This window comes from Myotis lucifugus, unplaced genomic scaffold (assembly GCF_000147115.1).
Source record: "Myotis lucifugus unplaced genomic scaffold, Myoluc2.0 scaffold_304, whole genome shotgun sequence".
Lineage (NCBI taxonomy): Eukaryota > Metazoa > Chordata > Mammalia > Chiroptera > Vespertilionidae > Myotis > Myotis lucifugus.
In genome coordinates, this window is record NW_005871352.1 from 55002 (window position 1) to 76250 (window position 21249).

Genomic DNA, 21249 nt, shown 5'->3' on the forward strand with positions numbered 1-21249 from the left:
GGGCAAAGGGCTACAAGAACCTCTGTACATGGAGAAATCTCTATACCTTCCCCCCAGTTTTGCTGTGAACCTAAACTGTTCTCAAAAAGTAGTCTAAAAAACCACACACACACACACACACACACACACACACACACACCCTGAAACAGGGGTCGGAAGAATATATGGAAGCTTTTGGGATTTTTTTTCTTTATCTCTAGTTTTCAAAATTTTATGATGAAGGGTCCTGGATTAGTCTTTATCACTGATTTTGTGGGCATTCCTTGCATTTTTTTTCAGTTTGCAAATGCATGTCTTCAAGTTCTGAAATTTTTTCTTGTAAGTTTTCCTCTTCATTTAATGTATGCGTGCACATAAGCTGTCGATGTGTATGTATGCATGTATATTAACATCTACCATTGGATGTTTTTGTTCTGCTTTCTGAGAGATTTCCTTTATCTTCCAACTCTTGCACTGGAACATTTATTTTGGCTGTCATATTTTGAAGAGCTCTTACCAGCAGTGTTTCCCAATTTTCTGAGTGCAATATTTTCTATATCTCTGGGAATATTAATAATAGGTTGTTTTCTCTACAGTATTTTTACTCTCTACATTGTCTGAGAAGAATATGGAGTTAAAACAAACAAATAAACAAACAAATCAAGTTCCCATTCCTCCCGTCTTTGATCACTCCCTTCTTCAGTTACCCATAGTTTAGTTTGTTAGATGTCCTTCAAGGTCATTTTTCATGCACTTATTTACATTAAAACACATGCATATAATTGCATAGTTTATCTTTTTTTCATAACTATGCTGCATTGTGCCTTTTTAATACTTAACAGCATATGATAAAGATCTTGTAATGTCTGTACTTCTAAACCACTTATTTTTAACTGCTGCATACTGTGCCACAATAAAACTATGCCAGTATTTATTTGACACAGACCATAGTACATGTTTCTCTTTTCTCCACTCCAAGTTCATAAACATATTTTTTTAAATATATTTTATTGATTTTTTACAGAGAGGAAGGGAGAGAGATAGAGAGTCAGAAACATCGATGAGAGAGAAACATCGACCAGCTGCCTCCTGCACATCTCCCACTGGGGATGTGCCCGCAACCCAGGTACATGCCCTTGACCGGAATCGAACCCGGGACCCTTCAGTCCGCAGGCCGACGCTCTATCCACTGAGCCAAACCAGTTTCGGCCATAAACATATTTTTATTTATTGCCCTATAATACTTTTATAGTTTTAATGTTTAGCTCTTTATTTAACTTATACTTGTGAATGATGCAAAGTTAAGATCCAATTTTATTTTTCAAAAGTATAGATCATTTTTCTGAACTATAAAATAATCCGTTCTTTTCCCTATTATTTGAAATGTCACTAAATTCCCTCTTACATACTGTATGCTCCTGGTCTATTATGTTGCTATAAATCAGGGATTGGCAAATCACAATCTGTGGCCTAAGTCAGCCTCCTGACTGATAATTAAAGTTTTATTGAAACACAGCCATGCTCATTTGTTTCCATATTATCTATGGCTCAGCCATGCTACAAAGGCAGAGTTGAGTAGTTACAACAGAGAACACTTGGCCTAAAAAGCCTAAAATATTTACTATTTGGCTCTTTAGAGAAAAAAATTGCCAACTCTTGAGTCAGTATCATTAATAACAGACACTCTACAGTGTGCTCTGCATTTGGAAAAGTAAATATGTTCTCATTGGGTTATATTTCAAAAATATCTTGGCTGTTCCTTATAAATGTCTGTGTGAATTTTACATTTAATTGATTATTGATATGGTTGAGTTTAAATGTATCAACTTTCTATTTCTTTTTTATTTGTCCTATTTGTTCCTCTCCCCCCCACCCTTTGCCTTCTTTTGGTTTAGTAATTATTTTATGCCTTTTTACTTTTAGAGTTTATAGTATGCATCTGTAAGCTATCATAGTCCACCTTCAAGTAATTTTACATCACTTCAAATATAGTACAAGAAATAACAGTATAGTACTTCCTTTCCCTTTCCTGGCCTTTTTGCTAAGGCAGTCATACATTTTACTCTTTACATGTATTATAAACTTCCTAATACATTGTTTTAATTTTTTCTTTATATGATCAATTATTTTTTAAAGGACTTAAACTGTTAAAAATTGTGTTTTATATTTACCCACATATTTATCATTTCTCAGGCTATTCTTTGTGCACATAAGGTTTTTCCTGTGGTATTTTCTTTTTGCCTGAAAGACTTGTATTAACATTTCTTGTGTAGATCTGCTGGTACTGAATTCTTTCAGCTCTTGCAGGCCTGAAAAAGTCTTCCTTTCAATTTTATTTTTGGAAAGAGATTTTTGCTGGGTATAAAATTAATTTTAAGTTAACAGCACTTTTCTTTCAATATTAAAAAAAAAAAAGGCTTGCTTTTTCAGCTTTGTTAGGCAGGACCGATGCAACTGTCAGTCTTGGAAAATACCCTTCTGAGAACTTCATAAGATGCCCACTCAGTGCAAGGTTTTTCACTGTAGCTGGTGGAAACACCAACTATTTCTGGCCCTGTGTGAGCTCCAGGGCTTGTTTTGCTCCTTCCTCATGGTTCTCTCCCCAACTCCAAATGCTCTCCTCACATGTGTATGCGGATCAGTACTCAGCTGCGGGCTTGAGAAGAACCTCTGTGTGCCCTCTCTGGCTCTCCTCCCCTGCTCCCTCCTGCTCTGCATGGTACTCTTCTCTGGTACTCTGCCCTGTGAACTCATTACCTTGACCTCCCTAAATTCTCTCCTCTGCGATCTCAATTCAGGGAGACCACTGGGACCTATGTGGGCTCCTCTCCCTTCATTGTGGCCAGGAACCTCTCTGGACAGTAAGCCAGGGCAGTGATAACGCCCATCTTGCTTCTCTCTTTATGGGGCTTCCTCTGCCACACTGCCTATTGTTAAATGTCTGAGAAACAGTTTATAGACAGCATATGTTTTGTTGTCTCGGGTGAGAGGTTAAAACGGGCCCCTATTACTCCATCATTGTTAAAATGTTTCATTTGGGTTCTTAATTAGAATTGATGGGGAAATGTGACATTCACATGATTGAGTTTTTCTTTTAGGAACATGGTATTTCAGTTTACTTAGGCCTTCTTTTTAGTTTCTCCAGTGAGTTTTATGACCTTCCACATTCATCCTGATGTCGCATTTAAAGGCCCCAATATACCGGTAGGCTCTTTAACTTCTCTCTGACAGCATCTTATTTGGAGCCTGTAGCAGCAGCAATGTGGGATCATGTAAAGAAGACCCTGGCTTCTGCTTCATCGCATGGATCCTAGACCCATCCCCCTCCTCCCACCTGCAGATCAGAAGAAGAAGGGGACCTGGCTTCGTTCCTGATCACTCTTTCATGATGGCAGAGCAGGGATGAGGGCTGAGGACCGGGGTCTGGAGTCTGGATGAGAAAACGCTAGGAGCAGCCCTCATAGAACCCCACGGTGATGGAAATTGACAGAGAGCTTTTTCATTTTGGCATGGCTGGCCTGAGGCTTTTCTTCTGTTATTTATAGATGGGCCTGGGTGAACTCAGAGAAGTAAACCCCAAAGATGGAACTACTGGTCTGTTGGGGGTCCCTTCATCTCTATCTGCTTGTGGGGTGCTCCCATCTATCTTATACCCTGGGTCTCTTCTTTAAGAGACGGTTACTGATGCACAGAAAGCATGATCGCTAATAATCCCTCTGGGACAAACAGGCGTTTGTGAGCTGGTTAGAGAGGTTGGGGAGGTGTGTTCTAAATACCAAACAGCACATTTAGAAGCAAACTTGGAACATAAGCCCTTCCTACGTCGGGAACGCTCTGTTTCTTTATCACTCCTCATGAAATGCCCAGGTTTTGAGGGAGGAGAAAAGAGTCTCTTTTTTCTAGATCAGTGGTTCTCAACCTTCCTAATGCCACGACCCTTTAATACAGTTCCTCATGTTGTGGTGACCCCCAACCATAAAATCATTTTCGTTGCTACTTCATAACTGTAATTTTGCTATAGTTATGAATCATAATGTAAATATCTGATATGCAGGATGTATTTTCATTTTTACAAATTGAACATAGTTAAAGTATAGTGATTAATCACAACAATATGTAATTATATATTTGTTTTCCCATGGTCTTAGGTGACCCCTGTGAAAGGGTCATTCGACCTCCAAAGGGGTCGTGACTCACCGGTTGAGAACCGCTGTTCTAGAGAGACCGTGGCCTAGCCCACACCCATTGCCGCCGCACTGGGGCTGTCCCAGCATGAACACTGGCGAAGCAGTCAGAATCAGTGCGTCTAGCAAGCACTGACTGAAATCATCTCTTGCCATAAGGACAGTAATAAACTGAAGACACCTTAACTGCTACAGTTCACACCAGATGGGCAAGCACACATCCGAAGTAAGGAGTTGGTTACTTACAGCTGTGCCATGTGTCTAGATCTTCGATTAATCTCTTGAGTGTATATAAACCCATCACCTACAATGGCTCAAACCTTCTGAGCGGAACTTTTCAGAGGTCAGGCTCCTCCCTTAATTCAAAATACATTTCTTAAGAATCAAGGGGCAGGTGAAATATAGCTTATTTTCATTATGCCTGTGTGTGTGGATCAACTTGTATGAAGCATCAGAGCAATGATGAGGCAAATAAAACAGTGACAGGGAGATTTTAAAGCAGTTGACTATATTCATGTAACACCCCTCCCCTTTTACTCCGCTAAACAATCATATGTATCTAACACCCACATCTCTAAAATGGGGGTGCATTTGGACTTTTTGAAACAGTGAGCTTAGTGCCTCACTTGAACACTGGTCCACTCTCTGACAGATATATTGGAGAAAAAACACACAGCATGTTAGTCCCACAAAATGCAATGTACTCGGACACTCTGGAGACACATCCCATCCCAACTATGCATCATGCTAGTTCAGGAGCAGATAACCTGTATTGCTTGGGTACACCTATGACCAATGGTTTGCAACCCTGAGGCATATTAGCATCACCTACAACACTTTTATAGTCCCGCCCCAGACCAAATAAATCAGAAGCTCTGTTCTAGGCCCCAGGCATTGCTGTTTATGTTCTGCAGGTCATTCTAATGTACAGCCAGGGTTGAGAACCACTGCTAGAGTGGTGGTAGCTATTGTGCCAATATTCAAGTATTCATGCAGGGTAGATTTTTAATTTGTGCTTTAATGCGGTAATTAACTCTTTAGTCTTCCCAAGGACATTTCCAAGTATGGTAAAACTGCCTATGTCTGTGTCTCTAATATTTAGCGTAGGAGGTTAACAATCACGTGTGTGTGTATGTGGTAGTGTGTGTGTGTGTGTGTGTGGTAATCCTGTAATTCTGCTTCCTATATAGCTTTTGAATTTTCCCCTTTTCCCCTGTTGCCACATTCTTAGTTCAGGTCTTCATCATCTCTCTAGTCTTGCTGCCCCTCCCCCACCTTTGGCTAGCCCCAGACACATCTATCTTTCCTCTCACACCCTCTTCAATGGATCCCCCGTCCAGAAAAATCTGTGTCCTCCTCTGGGGGCACAAGGCCTTTCATGATGAGGCTGGAGAGTCTCACCGAGACAAAGGTCCCTTGTGGGTCCTTGCCGGTCCCTTAATGAGCAGTTGTCGCCAGCTTCTGAGCCTTTGCCTGGACAGCTGGTACCTTACCCCATCCTGCCAGAAGTCCCCGTTCAAGGCTCTTCTTCCAAGTAAAACCTTCTCTGATCTTCCCACTCTTGTTCCCACTCCCTACGTCTTCACTGCCTATGCTAATACCTATAAAAGCCTTGAGTGTGTCTGCTAGAGTGAGTGAGTGCTAAAAAAATATAGTGCATGAACAGACATTTCATTTATCACACCATCAAAATTTTAAGTCTGTCTTCCCTATTAGATTCGAAGTTTTCTCTAGAGCAGTGGGTAACATGGTATGTAATACAAAAAGCAAAGCTTTTGGAGACGAGTTTGGGTTAAAAACTCTGCTCTATCATTTACTAGCTGTAGGATCTTGGGCAAGTTTAAGAGTTTCCTCAGCTACAAAATGGGAGTGACACCTCCTCAAAGAGTTGTGAGAATTAACATGATGTGTGTAATATCAGACACATAGTAGGCAAACAGCTATTTTTCCCCTTGCCTCCAATTTACCAAATACTCTGCAAAATTCCTAACACTGCACTACAAAGCTTGTGTTTTGGATTTTATGTTTCCAGGTGACCCACCATCTCAATTCTATAAAAGTTCCATTTTTGTCAGATTTGAAAACCTTCATTTTTCCCACCTTAGTCATCTAGGGAATATTATACCTATTATTTTATTTAATCCTCAACAGTTCTTTGAATTATTATTCCCATTTTTCATAGCCAAGAAAACAGGAGCAAAAAAGAAGGTAATGGATTTTCTTTCAGGAGGGCTAGGGCATTTCAGAATCCTGTCCATGGCCTCGAAGTTCTCGGCTCTGTCCTTTATGCCCATTGCCCTACACTCAGTCTTATGAATGCTTGCTTTTAAATGCAACCACTGCCCAGCTGGTGCAGCTAAGTGGGTAAATGTCGATCCATACACCAAGAGGTCATTGGTTCGATTCCAGTCAGGGCACATGCCCAGGTTGCAGGCTCAGTCCCCAATGGAGGCATGCAGGAGGCAGTCAATTGATATTGATGCTTCTCTCTCAATATTTCTCTCTCTTCCTCTCCTTTCCCCTCTAAATCCAATAAAAACATATTTTAAAAATAAATAGGTACATGCAACCACTAAGCTTTTTGAAATTAAAACCAACACTCCAATAATGATTGTTTTAAGGGCAAAAGTTATAGTAGTTATTTTAATTTTTAAAAAATAAAAAATATATTTAAAGACGAGTTTTTTTCAGCCCCATAATTTGGAACTGAATAGTGGCTGTCACAACCTCTCTGACTGGACTCAGCCACTTGGAGCCTTGGTTCCCTCATCTCTAACTTAAGAACAATGATAGTACTTGCCTTCTGCGAATACGAGGACTAAACGAGCTAACAAGTGCACTTCCAGTGCAGGCAGAGCAGGTCAGGCCCAGGGCAGGGCTCGGCATCTATCTCGCCAGAATGTGAGGTTGTCCTTTAATGTGCTCCATCACAGGAAAGAAGACACAAAGGAAACATTCACTCTTAAACACCTTTTGCTTCATTGAGAACTCTAATAACAAAAAGCACCCAGAGACAAATAAAAAGTAACTTTATTGACTGTTGATCTTATCATGAAATGCCTATAAGAATAATTACAAAATAATGTAGTTTGTTTTTTACACACTTTTGGTATCATCCTGATATGACGATCCTTTCACAGAAAGGATTCTTTACAATTTGTGTAGATAGAAAGCTCACTGTTGCAAATACAAATGTAGAAGCAGTGCATACCAAATCGGTACACTAACTTAGCAATGGACATTAACAAATGCAGAATAAATAACAGCTTTATACTTTTCTTTTTTTTATTTTTTAAAACAATTTCCAAATACAAAAATGTAGGTATTCAAAATGGATTTCCATATACATATATATACTTCTGCTGCAAACAGTGGATCACAAAACAAAAGTGTCCTCAGCGTGTTTCATTCTTGAAAACCCACAAGACGATGCACCAATCCAATTAGAAAGGTGTGCAAAACCCCCAACTGTGCTGGCAGAACCCTGAAGGCGCGACTCAGGTTGAAGTTGAGAGAAAATAAAGTAAAAAGCGCTACCTAGTCAATACATGTGTGTTTTCTTCTAGGTCTTTGCAAGAAACACTGAGAGCTGAGGAAACACGGCACGTTGTGACGGGGCTCTTTACAGTCCAACTTCCCCAGGACTTGTCCCTTCAGCATCTACAGGGAACGGTGAACTGTTTGATGACGTCTAAGAAAAACAGTCACTAGATGATGCTTTCACACTCTCACCCTTTCATACAGAGGCTGAGATACTTTTATACATTCTGGTATCTGAAACTTTGGTTCTTTCAAAACATTTGATAAAAGTACAAGAATTCCATGACTATACAACTCTATAGAATTTTTTTTTTTCCTTTTAAAGTGTCAAGTGAGACCGACTTGACCAGGCTTGTGTGCACACGGCCCTGCCACGCCCGCGCGGGCATGCGGGGCATGGCGCAGGTGGGGCGTGCTCCCGTGTGTGTCTGTAATACTGACTCCCATCCATGGGTAACACTGCGTGTCCTGCCGTCTCCTAAATCTACATCTTTGTTACCTGAAAACTTAACTCTGTATAAAAATATGACTGTTTCTTTAGAAAATAATAGTGTTGCTTTTTTTTTTAATAAAACCTGGAAGGTAGAAAAATGGTTTATCAAAATATGGTAAACAAATGCTTTAAATATGAAATCATTAAAAACATCTCATAGAAAGACACTGTGCTAAAGTTCTCTCCTAAAGAGCGAGCAAGGCTGTTGCATCTAAAGGCTAACGAGTTCATTCCCCAGATTTGGTTTCCTTCTATATCCTAACAGTAGTGGCAGAAACTGTCTTTAAAATGGCCCTTTCTCAAACACTAACATTTTCTGGATGCTTTTACGTCAAAATTAAAAAGACATCCTCTGGATCCATGGTTTTCAGCTCTGCTGATATCGGCTCCATTTGGAGAACTTTACAGGAAAAGGCAGTCCGCCTGGGTCTAATGAAATTCACTGGAGGTGGGACCCAGGCATTTTTTAAAAAACCTCTCCAAATAATTCTATTATGCAACCGGGGTTGAGAATCACGGCAAAAGACACATGAGAAATAGTCATTTTAAACTATATGAGTCAACTGATTGTCTGTAGGCAGCATTCATTCAATGACGCATCCTCCATATCCAACAAGACCGGCCACGTACATGAGACCGTCACGGAAGCTTTACACACATATAAACACGCACTATCTCATGTATTTATATATGTATAATAACATCTGGGGAGAGTTAGGGTATTTCTGGTTAAGCAGAAACTAGCATTACCATAATTTGTTCTTGATTTATTTAAAAAACAAACACTAAGCACGAACATTTTCTAAGACATTTCCGTAGTTTTTAACAGAAAACAGTGTTGGAAACTCTACAAAATACATTGTGACATGAACACAGTTGCTCTATTATTTTCTGGAAGAGCAGGAGGAGGACGCGGCGCTGGGCACGGGGGAGTCACAGGCGCCGCACGCAGCATGCCGTCTTCGGGCACTGCTTCGCTCACGCCTGCCGGTACCACCCTGGGCTGCACTTCTGTCATGTTCATCTCTTTGGCTTGCTAGACGCACTGATTCTGCAGTCAAATGCTCTACCACTGAGCTATACCCCCAGACGCACTGATTCTGACTGCTTCGCCAGGGTTCACACTGGTGCAGCCCCAGTGTGGCGGCAGTGGGTGTGGGCTAGGCCACGGTCCCTCCAGAGAAAGGAGACTCTTTTCTCCTCCCTCAAAACATGGGCATTTCATGAGGGAGCGATAAAAAAATGTACAGGCACACAACCCTGCCATCATGCCCATGATAAAAAACATGATGTTATTACGTGGGACTGAACTAAAAAAACAAAACGGTGAGCAAACACACCACGGTTCACTATTCTGAAGGCTGGGTAACCAGTAAAGCACATTTCCTTCCGAAGGCTCGTGAACTCCAGGCACTTGTCTTGCTGTACATTCTCTTTCACGTCTGTGTAATACTTAAAGTGCAATTGTCCCACGGCTTTGTTTCCGGCGCAAATATAAAGAAAGAGCTGTGTTTTGGGTGAGGGAGATATGGCACGAGGAATAAGAAAGAACTCATGGCTTTCACGGCCCCCGGGGAACAGGGCTGCCGTAGAGCTGCACGCAGACGTACTTTATACAACGAACTCCGGAACTTCGTCATGAGTGAGGTCCAGAGAAAAGTATTTGCTGGTTCTTTTGACTGGAAAAGCGTCCTGGATGTTGACACACTGCTGAGCCAAGCAGCTGTTGCAGTAGAGGCCTTCCTCGTCCAGTTCGTGGCCACAGCCGAAGGTGTAGCTCTGAGCAGTGTCTTGACACAGACCGGCGATGCGCAAGAAGTCTTTCTGGTAAAGTCTGATGTCATCGAGGCTCAAGCTATGCCGATCGGTGGAAGTCTTTGGTTTTCGACATATAGTCTGCAAAACAAGGGAAGTCTGAAACAACTTCAAGAGGACAGGTTCAAGTGAAAGGTTAGCAATAGCAGTATTTTCCTTGTTTACAGAGAGAGGCTGCAAAACTATATAAAGGGTTAAGGAACCCTGTATGTTAGAGAGGTTTCTAATCTAAAACACCCGGATCCCTTAGCAGAAAAATATCAGCACCACCAATAACAGGAATAGCAGCTAACATTTGCTGAGCCTTTATTATGCAGTGGTAGGCCCTGCTTTAAACACACTACGTGTATTACCAACTCAGTCTTCCTATGAGCCCTATGCGGCGGGTGCTATTATTCTCCCCATTTTACAGATGAATAATCCAAGGCACAGAGAAGTAAATGCGACAGGAAACCAACTCTCTCGAGCATCTCAGAAATCAAGCACTTGTCTTAAAATAAGGCTGCATAGGTAAAGAGGTTGTTTCTTTAGCATATGGCAGTTCAGTGTGGCAATGCGTTCATGCTGAGGTCTGTTATTATGTTAATAGGAAATGGGAAAACAAACTAATTATTTCTCCAGAAGAAAGACTAGAGAACTGTTTTGTTTTGTTGTTTTTTTTAAGCCAGAATTCTTGGGGTGGAAGAATAACCTGGTACAGAGAAGGTTGGGAGGCAGGTGCCAGGACTGAGAGGCAGCTCTTGAACGCCCCAAGGGGCCGTGTTCTGCCAAAGGCTTCACACAGCGGGTAGCAGACTATTGGAGTTCATTATCCCAAGAGGTGGTACTGGCTGAACATATGAATAGTTTTAAAAAATGGCTCAGATAATTACATAAATGGAAGATACTAAATGGGTTATTAATGGAAACGAGGCCTTATTCTCTCTCACTTAAGCTGCTGAACACCACAAAGGCCAACAACGCTGTTAGAATTAAGAGGCAAAAGCACCAGGAGGGAGAGAAGAGCGTCCGAGCCCAACAATATTTTACCAGGAAGTGTCACCTTGGAGCACTCCCTGGAGAGGACCATCCCCTGTACTGATGTCCTCCCAGGGCCCATGTGCTTTCACACGGAGAATTCCGTAGGTCATCACCACAAATCCTCACGGCGGGCACAGGAATGCTCTCCTCACTCTGTAGGTGAGGACTCTGATCCTTCGCTGTGCTCCACAAACATTTATGTACAATAAGAGCTAACACTTAGTGGCCTAGCAGGGTGCAAACCCAGGCAGTCTGATTCTGGAGTTCATGCCACCTAATCATGCAACACATACAGCTTTAAAAATTATGCATTAGAGTTCTCAGAAAAATATTTGTTGTTAAATATGTTTTCACTGATTTCAGAGAGAGGGAGAGACAGAAACACCAATGATGAGAGAGAATAATTGATCAGGTGCCTCCTGCATGCTCTCTACTGTGGATCGAGCCCACAACCTGGGCATGTGCCCTGACGGGGAATCGAACTGTGACCTCCTAGTTCATGGGCTGACGCTCAACTACTGAACCACACTGGCTGGGCTCAGAAAAATATTTAATAAAATATCATTTCACATTATGACTACATAAATGAAAGAAGAAAGGGCAAATAGGAAAAAAAAAAGAGAGAGAAAAAGGCAGTAGGCAAAAATTACCAGAATGCAGGAAAAAAATGGAAATAAAAGAAATACACAGAAGAAAAAAAAAAGAGAGAACCCAAGAAAAAGAGACATATAAGGAGAGATAGAGAGCGCTCAGAAAATAGAGGTCAATATAAGTTGTACATTTTATCCAAATACCGCAACCATGAGCTTTAGAGTATGTTAACTTGTCTATAACTTTTGACATCTTAGCCTAACCAGTGAACACAGGTTATCAAATATTCTCCCATAGTATACTTTGAAAGTTTACTCTGAACGAGAGAATCAGAGTGTGGAGAAAGACCTCTACCCAGCACACCTGACCAGTTGTTGTTGTCAATCAACACACACACACACACACACACACACACACACACACCGTCAGCCTGAAGTCTGGACACCTAGAGTGTGACACAAGGTGCATAATTTATCCAAAACCAAATCAACTCCAAGATAAATGGAACCAGCAAATAAACTGGAAGTCAGCTCAGAATGAGACTGTAATGCATGTATCTGGTAAGAATCATTTCCTCAGGATTTTTAATTTTCGCCTCTCTATATAAATATGCATGCTGACTTGCTATTTACAGTGTTCAGGTCCCTCCATACCTGTGGAAGAGAATCGGTACTCTGGCCACGAAGTTTGACAACTGTTTCGGAGGAGCTGGAGGTGGAAGAACCGATTTCTTTCACAATCAACCCTAAAGTAAAAACAGAATAAAAAGCAATGAAGATTTCACATTATTCATACCTCTTGCCACATATACTGTTGCTACTGAAAAAGAAAGATCAAATATGAACCATTATTGGAAAATCTCACAGTGATTCTTTGGTAGCAGACAACCAGGATGGAACACATTTTATCTTGTATCTTATAGGAAATTGGGGTGAGGGGTGGGTTGAGATGAATGTGGGTTTTGAGTATAGGAAGAAATTTAGAGCCTGAATTTTCTAAAATAAACTTCTAATGAAGCTCTCTGTGATGAAGTTAGTAGTAAAAACAAAGACCCTAGGGTAAAGGAGTCTCTTTACTATGTCTCCTGAAATCTTCCCACTTACCACATAACACCACCTTTGAACTTAATCCCACCTGAACAGTGACTTCTAGGTTTGGTCCACTTGGGTGTGCAGTGGGTAAGTGTGAGGGCTCTGGCCTCTCGAGTCACACAGATCTGGGTTGATCCTCGGCCCAGACAAGTAATCAGCCAGGTGTCCTGGCCAGTTACTTAACCACCCTGAGTCTCCTATCAGCCCCTCTTATACAGGGGGCTGATAGCAGCACCTATCAACAGAGTTTTATGATGATTAAAGAGAATGTGCATAAAAAGCACGAAGTACAGGGCCTGCACATGGAACTCGCTCAGTTCACAGAAGCTCTTCTTGGCCGACAGGGACACTGTGGCCCATACCTCCTGAGGCAATCCCCTCACTGGTAAGAGCCTGAAATGGGAGGCCACAGTGAAGATCAGCAGGGTCCCTAATCACCCCAGTGCTTAGGGGCAACCTGCTGAAACTTGGAAACAGAAATCCAGGACTGACACTTCCTTATGAGACTGCGGCATGTGAGTGAAGCATCCCCAAGACATGTTTCAGAAGGTAAAACAGCCAACAAGAGCTGGAGATGTATGGGATGATCACTGACATTTTTCTTGCAAACAGGTGAAGCAAGTGAGTAGGTCAAGTCCTTAAGGCCAAATAATTTAAGTACCTTCCCACCTTATTAAAAAAAACAAAACCGTATTGTGATTTTCATTCAGCCACTGTTAATAACCTATAGAAATAACAGTTTCTGTGTTAAATGCTTCCCTCGTACCCCCTCCCCACAAGCACTTTTATATTGTTTCATGCACACACATGCACACATGCACAGTGAATGAGTGTGCTATCTGTGCACCTATAACGTGCATGTAATTATGAGTTTATATTTAATACACATTGAAATGTACTTATAAGGAAAATTCAACCCAATAAAACAAATGGGCAGAAAGGGAGGAAAGCTGGGTGTAAGAACTAAGCTAAGCATGCCCAGAGCACCGGCCTGCGGCTCTTTGTTGGTCAGGCAGAGGATTCTGTCACCACCGCAGGTCTGTTCCTGGCAGAGCACCTGGAGGCCAGGGTTCTGCTGGGCCAGACAGTGGGCTTCTGCCATAAAGGTTCCTCGCGCTCTTGCAGAGTGAGTGCCAGGGTGGGGGGACTGTGCTGGCCTTATTCATCTGATTCCCTGCCCATGTGCATGGGAGAGGTGCAGCATCGGGGACTGTGGGTCTTTTTTTAAATATATTTTTATTGATTTCAGAGAGGAAGGGAGAGGGAGAGAGAAATAGAAACATCAATGATGAGAGAGAATCATTGATTGGCTGCCTCCTGCGTGACCCACACTGGGAATCGAGCCCGCAACCCAGGCATGTGCCCTTGACCAGAATCCAACCCGGGATCTTTCAGTCTGCAGGCCGACGTTCTAGCCACTGAGCAACACCAGTTAGGGCAGGACTGTGGGTCTTGACAGAGCAATGGCAGTCACTCCAACCCTAACAGGGTCTCTCACTCAATCAAAGCTTTGAGCGGCATAATGATAAGCACCAGGCCACTTGGACAGTACCTGTACTAAGGCATCTTTCTCTAAAGAACAGAGATTAATTTATGACACGTGACAAAAACAGAAGTTAACTGAGGTTTAAAAACAAAACCCGTTCTGCTAAGGAGCACTCCCCAGGAGAGCTCACCAGAGTGTCCATTGAGCTTCCGCGACAGGAGCATGTCCTCCGTGATGTAGATGCACATGTCCGGGCTGACCTCCAGCGAGTCTTCGTTCAGCTGCTCCAGGTCCCTCGGGTCATCAACCAACATCTCTATTTCTGACACAGAAAAGGGAAAAGACATGTAGTGGCAGAAAGGGAAATGATCACCATAATGCACAGCCACATTCGGAGGGAGGCTATGTAATTATTCGTATTTGAAAATAAGTCGGCGTATGAGGCTCTACAGCAGTCCACTCTCGGGACAATTCTCAACCAGATGCTATTTGTCCTCTTTCTCACAAGACTGCTGTGTTCTCCACAGGTCTTCCAACACCCTGATTTGTCAATTGTTGTTTACTCTTTAAGAAAGAAGAAAAGCTCTACTACCATGCTTCCGTCACAGGGCAAATGGAGACGGATGGCTCATTTGGCTAATGCCACAGCAGACTGTTGACACAGAATGAGTAGTTCATGGAGCTCCCCACTGCCATAGCTGCCTAGTCTCAGAGTAGTTGTGACTCAATTTGGTTACTACATGAATTCTATAGTAACCAAACAGGTTCTGCAGCTTTCCTTAATGAAGTCAGTATCTCTTCCCCAAACCTGAATGCTATAGCATTTACTTGAGGCAGAAAAATAATAAAAAAAAGATGTAAACAAATGCTAAGTTTGGCTGATACAGGCTCATCTTATTTCCTCGCCACAGAGTTAAGCGGCCAGGTGCTGTGTTTCTTTTATACTCCCCAGCGTTCTGGTGATATAAAAAGTATTTAAGAAATACTAATTAATGAAATGGCCTGGACTCAAAATTCTTTTTTTTTTTTTTGAAAGTTCAAGACATTTATGTCACTATCATTGAATCTAATCTGTTGTCCTAACCAATGCTTATTTCATGTGGAAATCAGAAACGCAGACCCAAGGGCTGTGGGACTAACTTCTATTCCATATGAAATCCTAAAATTTAGAATCCACAACCATCCAACCCTGTGGTGGCAAAGGCTCATGACTAGAGGGATGTTTTGTTCACAAACAACCCAATCAAGTCACTGGGGAAGGTGGCATGCACCTTTCTCTCTATTTTACTACTTCTTAGTTGTTCTGCAGACATCAATTCTGTAGAACTAATACCTGAGAAACAACTAGGAGAGAAAAAGAAACGAGCCATGAGGACGGGGCTGTCCTGTCGGCTCGGAGGGCCGGGGGGAAAGGTTACCATCGTCCTGCGAGTCCTCTTCCAGCCGGTCCTTGCCGCCGCTCTCCACCCCTGAGGTGTGGGAGCTGCCGTGGCTGGTCATCGAGCTGCAGGTCTTCAGCTTGCGGTGGATGGCGCTGCCGGAGTAGCTGTCCTCCGGCCCCGGGTCCCGAGGCTTGGTGTCCGCCTCGATGCCCGAGGTGTGGGAACTGCTGTGGCTGGCGGTGGAGTGACGAGACAGGCGCTTATGCTTCATGCTGCCCACGCTGCTCCCGCTGGCCCGGGACCGCTTCTCCAGCTGGTCCATGTCAAGGTCCAGGTTGTCACTGATGTAAGATTCCCGGTACTGCTTCTTCTCTGTTTGGGAAGAAACAACCGATCGTCATCTCACTTAACCAAGACAGGGGACCGGATGGGGAGCTTACGTGAGTCAGTCATCAGGCCAAGATCAAGTACAAGTTCACTCTCAGAATCTAGTGACTGGCAAGTGGTCCTAATTCTGGCAGGCTCTCCACCTAAGAACACTGCCAAGTGAATAAAAGCCAGGACGACACATTTGAGGGGAGCGTTTATACTACTCAGGGTTCTAAAACTTCAAACACCAGAGAAGAAGGCTGCTCCTTGACCGACCACCTCGTTTCAGCAAACTGTTATTGGCCCCGCAGTGAAATAAGTTCAGTCACTGAGAATAAACATTTAGAAAGTGTTAGAGCAGCCTGACATTGTCGTGGCAGCCACCACTGTGACTTTGGTATTTTGCAGAAGTATCAGTCCACAGTGGATTAGAAATTCAAAAAACCTGGTCCTTCCCCCACAGGTAATTTCAGAAACACTACCTTAGGAGACTGTTGAATAAACATAATTATGCTATTTGCCATTCATTTCCTTTGTTCATTTGGTCCACTGTTTGTTTAGCTCTAACTTGTTGAATACAATTTAAAATAAAACGATTCTTCTGAGAATTTCTTTCAGGTAATTCTAAAATTTAGGTGTACATTAGCGAAGACTGCTTTTCTCCGTTTAGGCTGAATTAGTGAGACTGTCTCATCTAGTTAGAAAACACAGTCATCACGACTGGTGTGTCACATGGCCTCTGATTGGTAAAAATGTTCCTGAACGTGTCACATGCAGAGACACAAGTCCCTTTCATCAAGTGCTAAACCAGCCAGTACATCAAGCACAAAGTTACAGCTGAGGTGCAGGGGCACACCTGACACAAAAACATTATTTTTGTGCGTCACGTCAGAAATTTAAAACAAAAAGATAGTTTAGCTTCCTTGTGTTTTTAATACGGATGAGAAATGACACATTAGAACAATGCTAACAATGGAGAGTGCATTTGGGAAACATTAAGTTGATATTATCTCAGAAGCTGCTAACAAGGAGACTAATTGGGTCCTCAGGGGGCTGATGGCGGATTTAATTGTCTTGTTTCTTGGTTAAGTAAAAACACTCGCACTGCTGATGTCTGGTTCCAGCTCTGAAGTATCATCGCCACAGGCTCCCGAGAGGGAATGAGCATCACCAGAAAGAGAAGATGATGATATGCTTTGCTGGATGCATAATGGAGAGATGCTAGGTGACGGCGAGGCGGGCGTTTCTGGGCTCCAGCCCCTTCCTGTCAATTCTAAGGAATCGGGCTGAAACACGAAGGCATGTGTGTGTAGCCACAGAGGACGCAGACTGGGGCTGGACATCACAGCCCAACACGCACCACTGAGACAAGTACATCCAACCGATTTTTTAGGGTGAGCCTGGGTTCTAAGGATTCCTGCTTTCTGAAGGCAACGGGTTGACATGAAGATGAGAGCTAAAAGCATCTGCAAGATTCTCATACCATTTCTACTTACTGTACTTTCAAGATAATAGATAGCCATGTGACCCTCAGAAGGGTGGCAAGTGAAGGAAAAGAAGTAATAAAAGAGAAATAGGGAAAAAGTTCTATAGGGTATTGGAGGTCTGAGACAATTGGGAAATGTGGATCTGATTATTTGAAAGTTTTCTAGTCCGGCCGGCGTGGTTCAGTGGTTGAGCATCCACCTATGAACCAGGAGGTCATGGTTCGATTCCCAGTCAGGGCACATGCCCAGGTTGTGGGCTTAGTCCCTGGTGTGGGGCCTGCAGGAGGCAGCCAATCAATGATTTTCTCTCATCATTGATGTTTCTATCTCTCTCTCCCTCTCCCTTCCTCTCTGAAATCAATAAAAATATATATTAAAAACTAACTAACTAAATAAATAAATAAATATAAATAAAAGCTTTTCTACATCTTTACAAATAGTCTTTTTAACCCCAGCTTGCAGGTAGGTTTGGAGCCAATCCGAGTTTCCCATACTCACTAGTACACTCCCTGGGGTACAAGCAGTCACCAGCCTGCGCTCCCGCTAGGAGCCCTGTGTACATACACTTCCTATCAGAGTGTCAGCAGCCCTGGTGCACCGCGAGGCTGGCTTCTGTCTCCTTTGAAGTGAGTGCTACATCACTTAGACCCTCTGCAAACATTTAAGAAGCTTCATACCACTCAGTCACAAACTGAGGGAAATGCTGAAATAACGCAGAAATTGGTTTGAAGGAATGCAAAATGCAACTTCTCATCCCCCTCGCAATCACTGGCATCAACAGCGAAGATGCTCAACATGCCAGTGTGCCTTTATTCCCTCTGTGGGAAAAGCCCAGCGACCGCAAAGGTTTTCACACATGATTTTAAAATAGAATGCAGGCGATGTGACTTCTGTATAGATGTCTTAAGAATAAGCTCTAGGTACTGAATAAAGTTGGGTTAACATCTTTCTAATGACAAAGGCACTTCTCTTCTGAATACTATGGAAGAATTCTTGTGACTCTTTTCTGCTATAAAACACTAAAACAGTATTTCAGACAAGGTGACTCTAAATGAAATGTAATTAAGAAAAATAAGATTCTTTTTGTGCTGCTCTTTTTGCTGAGCCAATATTGAAAAAGGCTTTAAGTGCGGGCAAGATAAGTGGATTCAGGCCAAGCCAGAGGAACTTGATTTCAATTTTTCCTCAGACTTGGTGTGATCTCTAAGTAGAAGAAATTAAATGTGTTTTCTCTGGAAGAAGAAGAAGAAGAAAAAAAGACTTCCCTTCCAAATCTATCTACATTTGCCCAAATAAAAGATCCAGTTTACAATTTTTTCATTCCTTTATTGCCCTGTACATGTAAGCCCACAAATGCACCCGGTACATGCTGGGTAGTTTACCTTAAACGCTATGGTTCGTTCCATCTTATGGGCTCTACAGAGCTCCCCCTACAGTCCCCTAAACAAGAATTTAGTAAAAGGCTGCTGGTGGAGAGCTGGTGGAATAATGAACTTCTCAAGGCACCGATTAGGAACGAGGCTGACTTGGCAAACAACGGGCTCTGCACCCCACTAAGTCTCCTACCCATCCTCGCAAGTTTCCTCGGCACCTTTTCCTGTCTGAATTCTCTTTAATATTCGTGTCAGCGTCGGAGAGATATATTTGTCATACCGATGAGTCATCTGGGGAAGAACTGGCAGTCTGGCAGCGGCGGAAGCCAATACACCTGACATTTTTACCCACTCTCTCCGAAGACAGGTGCAGCGTGGTGGCAGACAGTGGGAGATGACTCACGTTCTAATCGCTAATTAAATGACAGTGACATCTCCAAATGGGGTCTCATTTAGACAGAGGCAGCTTTGGAAAGACATCAATTGGATGTGCAAAGCTCTCTGAGGTGTTTTGCTTGCTCAGAGAGAGCAGGCATTGCCTTGTTTCTGTGGGAAAGGTTGGATCTGAGAGGTCAAAATCTGTTTCAGACATGGACCTCCGATATGAATCTGCATCCTAATGATCATGCAACCCCCTAAAATCTACTAATCTAATCGCATTACCAAGAATTAGTACGACATGATTTTGCAAAATAAACGGAAGGCATTAAAAAATAAACAAATATGCAAAGTAGCCTTTTGGGGGATCAGAAGTCGGAGTGTTAAGTGGAGTAACTCCAGGGTGCCATAACCCAAGATAAAGGGTTACCCACGAGCTTAATACTGTAAAGTTGAAGCCTGCTCTTAGAGGCCCTCTCTGCCTCCCTCTTCTTCACCATGTGTCAACTTTGGCCCGGGACTCTGGGGCTCCTAATAGACTGCTCTATTCTGTCTGTGTCTCAGCCCAGCCCCCACAGGACTGGCTGGTAAAATCCTCAGGTGAAAATTTCTCCCTCCTTTGCCATTCTTGCTAAGGAGACGTGGGGGCTTCCCCGCAGTCAAGAAGAGAGACTGCAGCCATTTCTGTGACCCACTTCGTTGGAAGCAATTTCAGATTCCCCGCGGATAATAGAACCAAGGTGGATCCGTGTATACACGGAGCTCCGAGATGCAGCTAAACCTTGGCCTGAACCTTCACATGGTGGCTTCTCACAAGCATTTTCAAGCCAAGCGTGGGATAAGCTAAAGAGACTACACAAGGGGCAGCTCAACGACAGGGATCACCTCGGCATTTGGGATGGGTGCAGCTGCTGGCACCAAGGCTACCCTTGCCTTCTGGAACAGTGCTGGGATGCAGAGGAGGCTGCACTAAATTGGGAGAGTCCTGGCCCCCAAATCCCACCTCGCAGGAGCCTGCGATACCTTCGTTTTCCTCCAGCTTCCGGATGTGGCGCAGGATGGGCTGCAGGTTCATGTAGAGGCGGTGGCTGTTGCTCAGCAGCTGCAGGAGGTGCCTGGAGCGCAGGGGGCACCCCGTGTAGTATATGAGCTTCCTGGCTGAGGGCAGGCCATCTGGCAAAATCTCAAATTTCTTACCCTGGGGAGGGAAAGCATAAATCAGATTCGGGAAGCAAAGTCTCTGATTTGCCCAGGTCCCCTACATTGTTTACTTGCTAAGGAAAACTACAGATTCCGAAAACGATGTGCAGCAGGTCCTTGGATAAGGTCGTTTCATCACAACGTTGATGAGTTGCTATGGGAACGCAACACTTGTTTCTATCAGCCTATAGTAAAACTGGTTTTGTCGTACGTCATTTTGCTTAAAGTCGCTGTACCTGTGGACGACTTTGAGTGAGGACTTACCGTATAAAGCTCCATTCAAAATTTGCTGAGACATAAAGTACCGTGTTCCCTTTCAAAACTGTCACAGACAGAGGGTTACCCAAAATTCAGGAAAGGGTCTAGCGAGGGTCTTCTGGTAATCACTGACTGGGTGTGACAGTTGAGGAAGATCTTTGGTGTCTCTGGCTGGTCAGGCCATTTATATAATGGAGAAGGGAAGGGCCCGTCATGCAGCATCCTCAACCTCAAATGCAATCCCAACACTTAACTCAGCAAACAAGTTCCACAAGCAGAATGCATTCAAGTATTTGTGGGACACGCGCCGTGTACCGATCCCTGCGCTAGACAGACACCGAGGAAACAACAGTGAACAGGACAGACAAGCTCCCCACCCTCAGGGAGACACATTCTGGTGGAACAGATGGTAAATTAACACAGAGAATAATTATAGCTTATGATAAATTCCGGGAAGGAAATAAATAGAATTATGATGGTGAAAAATACTGGATACCTATTTAGGGTTTAGAAAAAATATAAAACTTCTCTTAGCCGGAAGCTACAGAGACAGCAGTGGGATGGGACAAGAAAGAGAAAGAAGAGCTATAAGTGTCTATCAAT

General features: G+C 43.1%; 1 protein-coding gene across 17 annotated transcripts in view; it reads right to left on the reverse strand.

Moving 5' to 3' along the window:
• Window positions 1-9299: 9299 nt before the first annotated feature.
• The window catches only part of FRMD6 (FERM domain containing 6), a 74156-nt gene continuing 62206 nt past the window's right edge, over window positions 9300-21249 (reverse strand). For 15 of the 17 annotated variants that reach the window (XM_023763848.1, XM_023763847.1, XM_014465619.2 and 12 more), the window contains 5 exons: window positions 20212-20386; window positions 15618-15953; window positions 14390-14521; window positions 12276-12367; window positions 9300-10119 (listed from right to left, as the gene is read on the reverse strand). In XM_023763848.1, the coding sequence (XP_023619616.1) occupies window positions 9808-10119; window positions 12276-12367; window positions 14390-14521; window positions 15618-15953; window positions 20212-20386 (1047 nt within the window). In that variant the 3' untranslated portion in view covers window positions 9300-9807. The remainder of the gene's footprint in view (window positions 10120-12275; window positions 12368-14389; window positions 14522-15617; window positions 15954-20211; window positions 20387-21249) is intronic. The other 2 variants (XM_006100225.3, XM_006100224.3) reach the window with 1 other exon arrangement.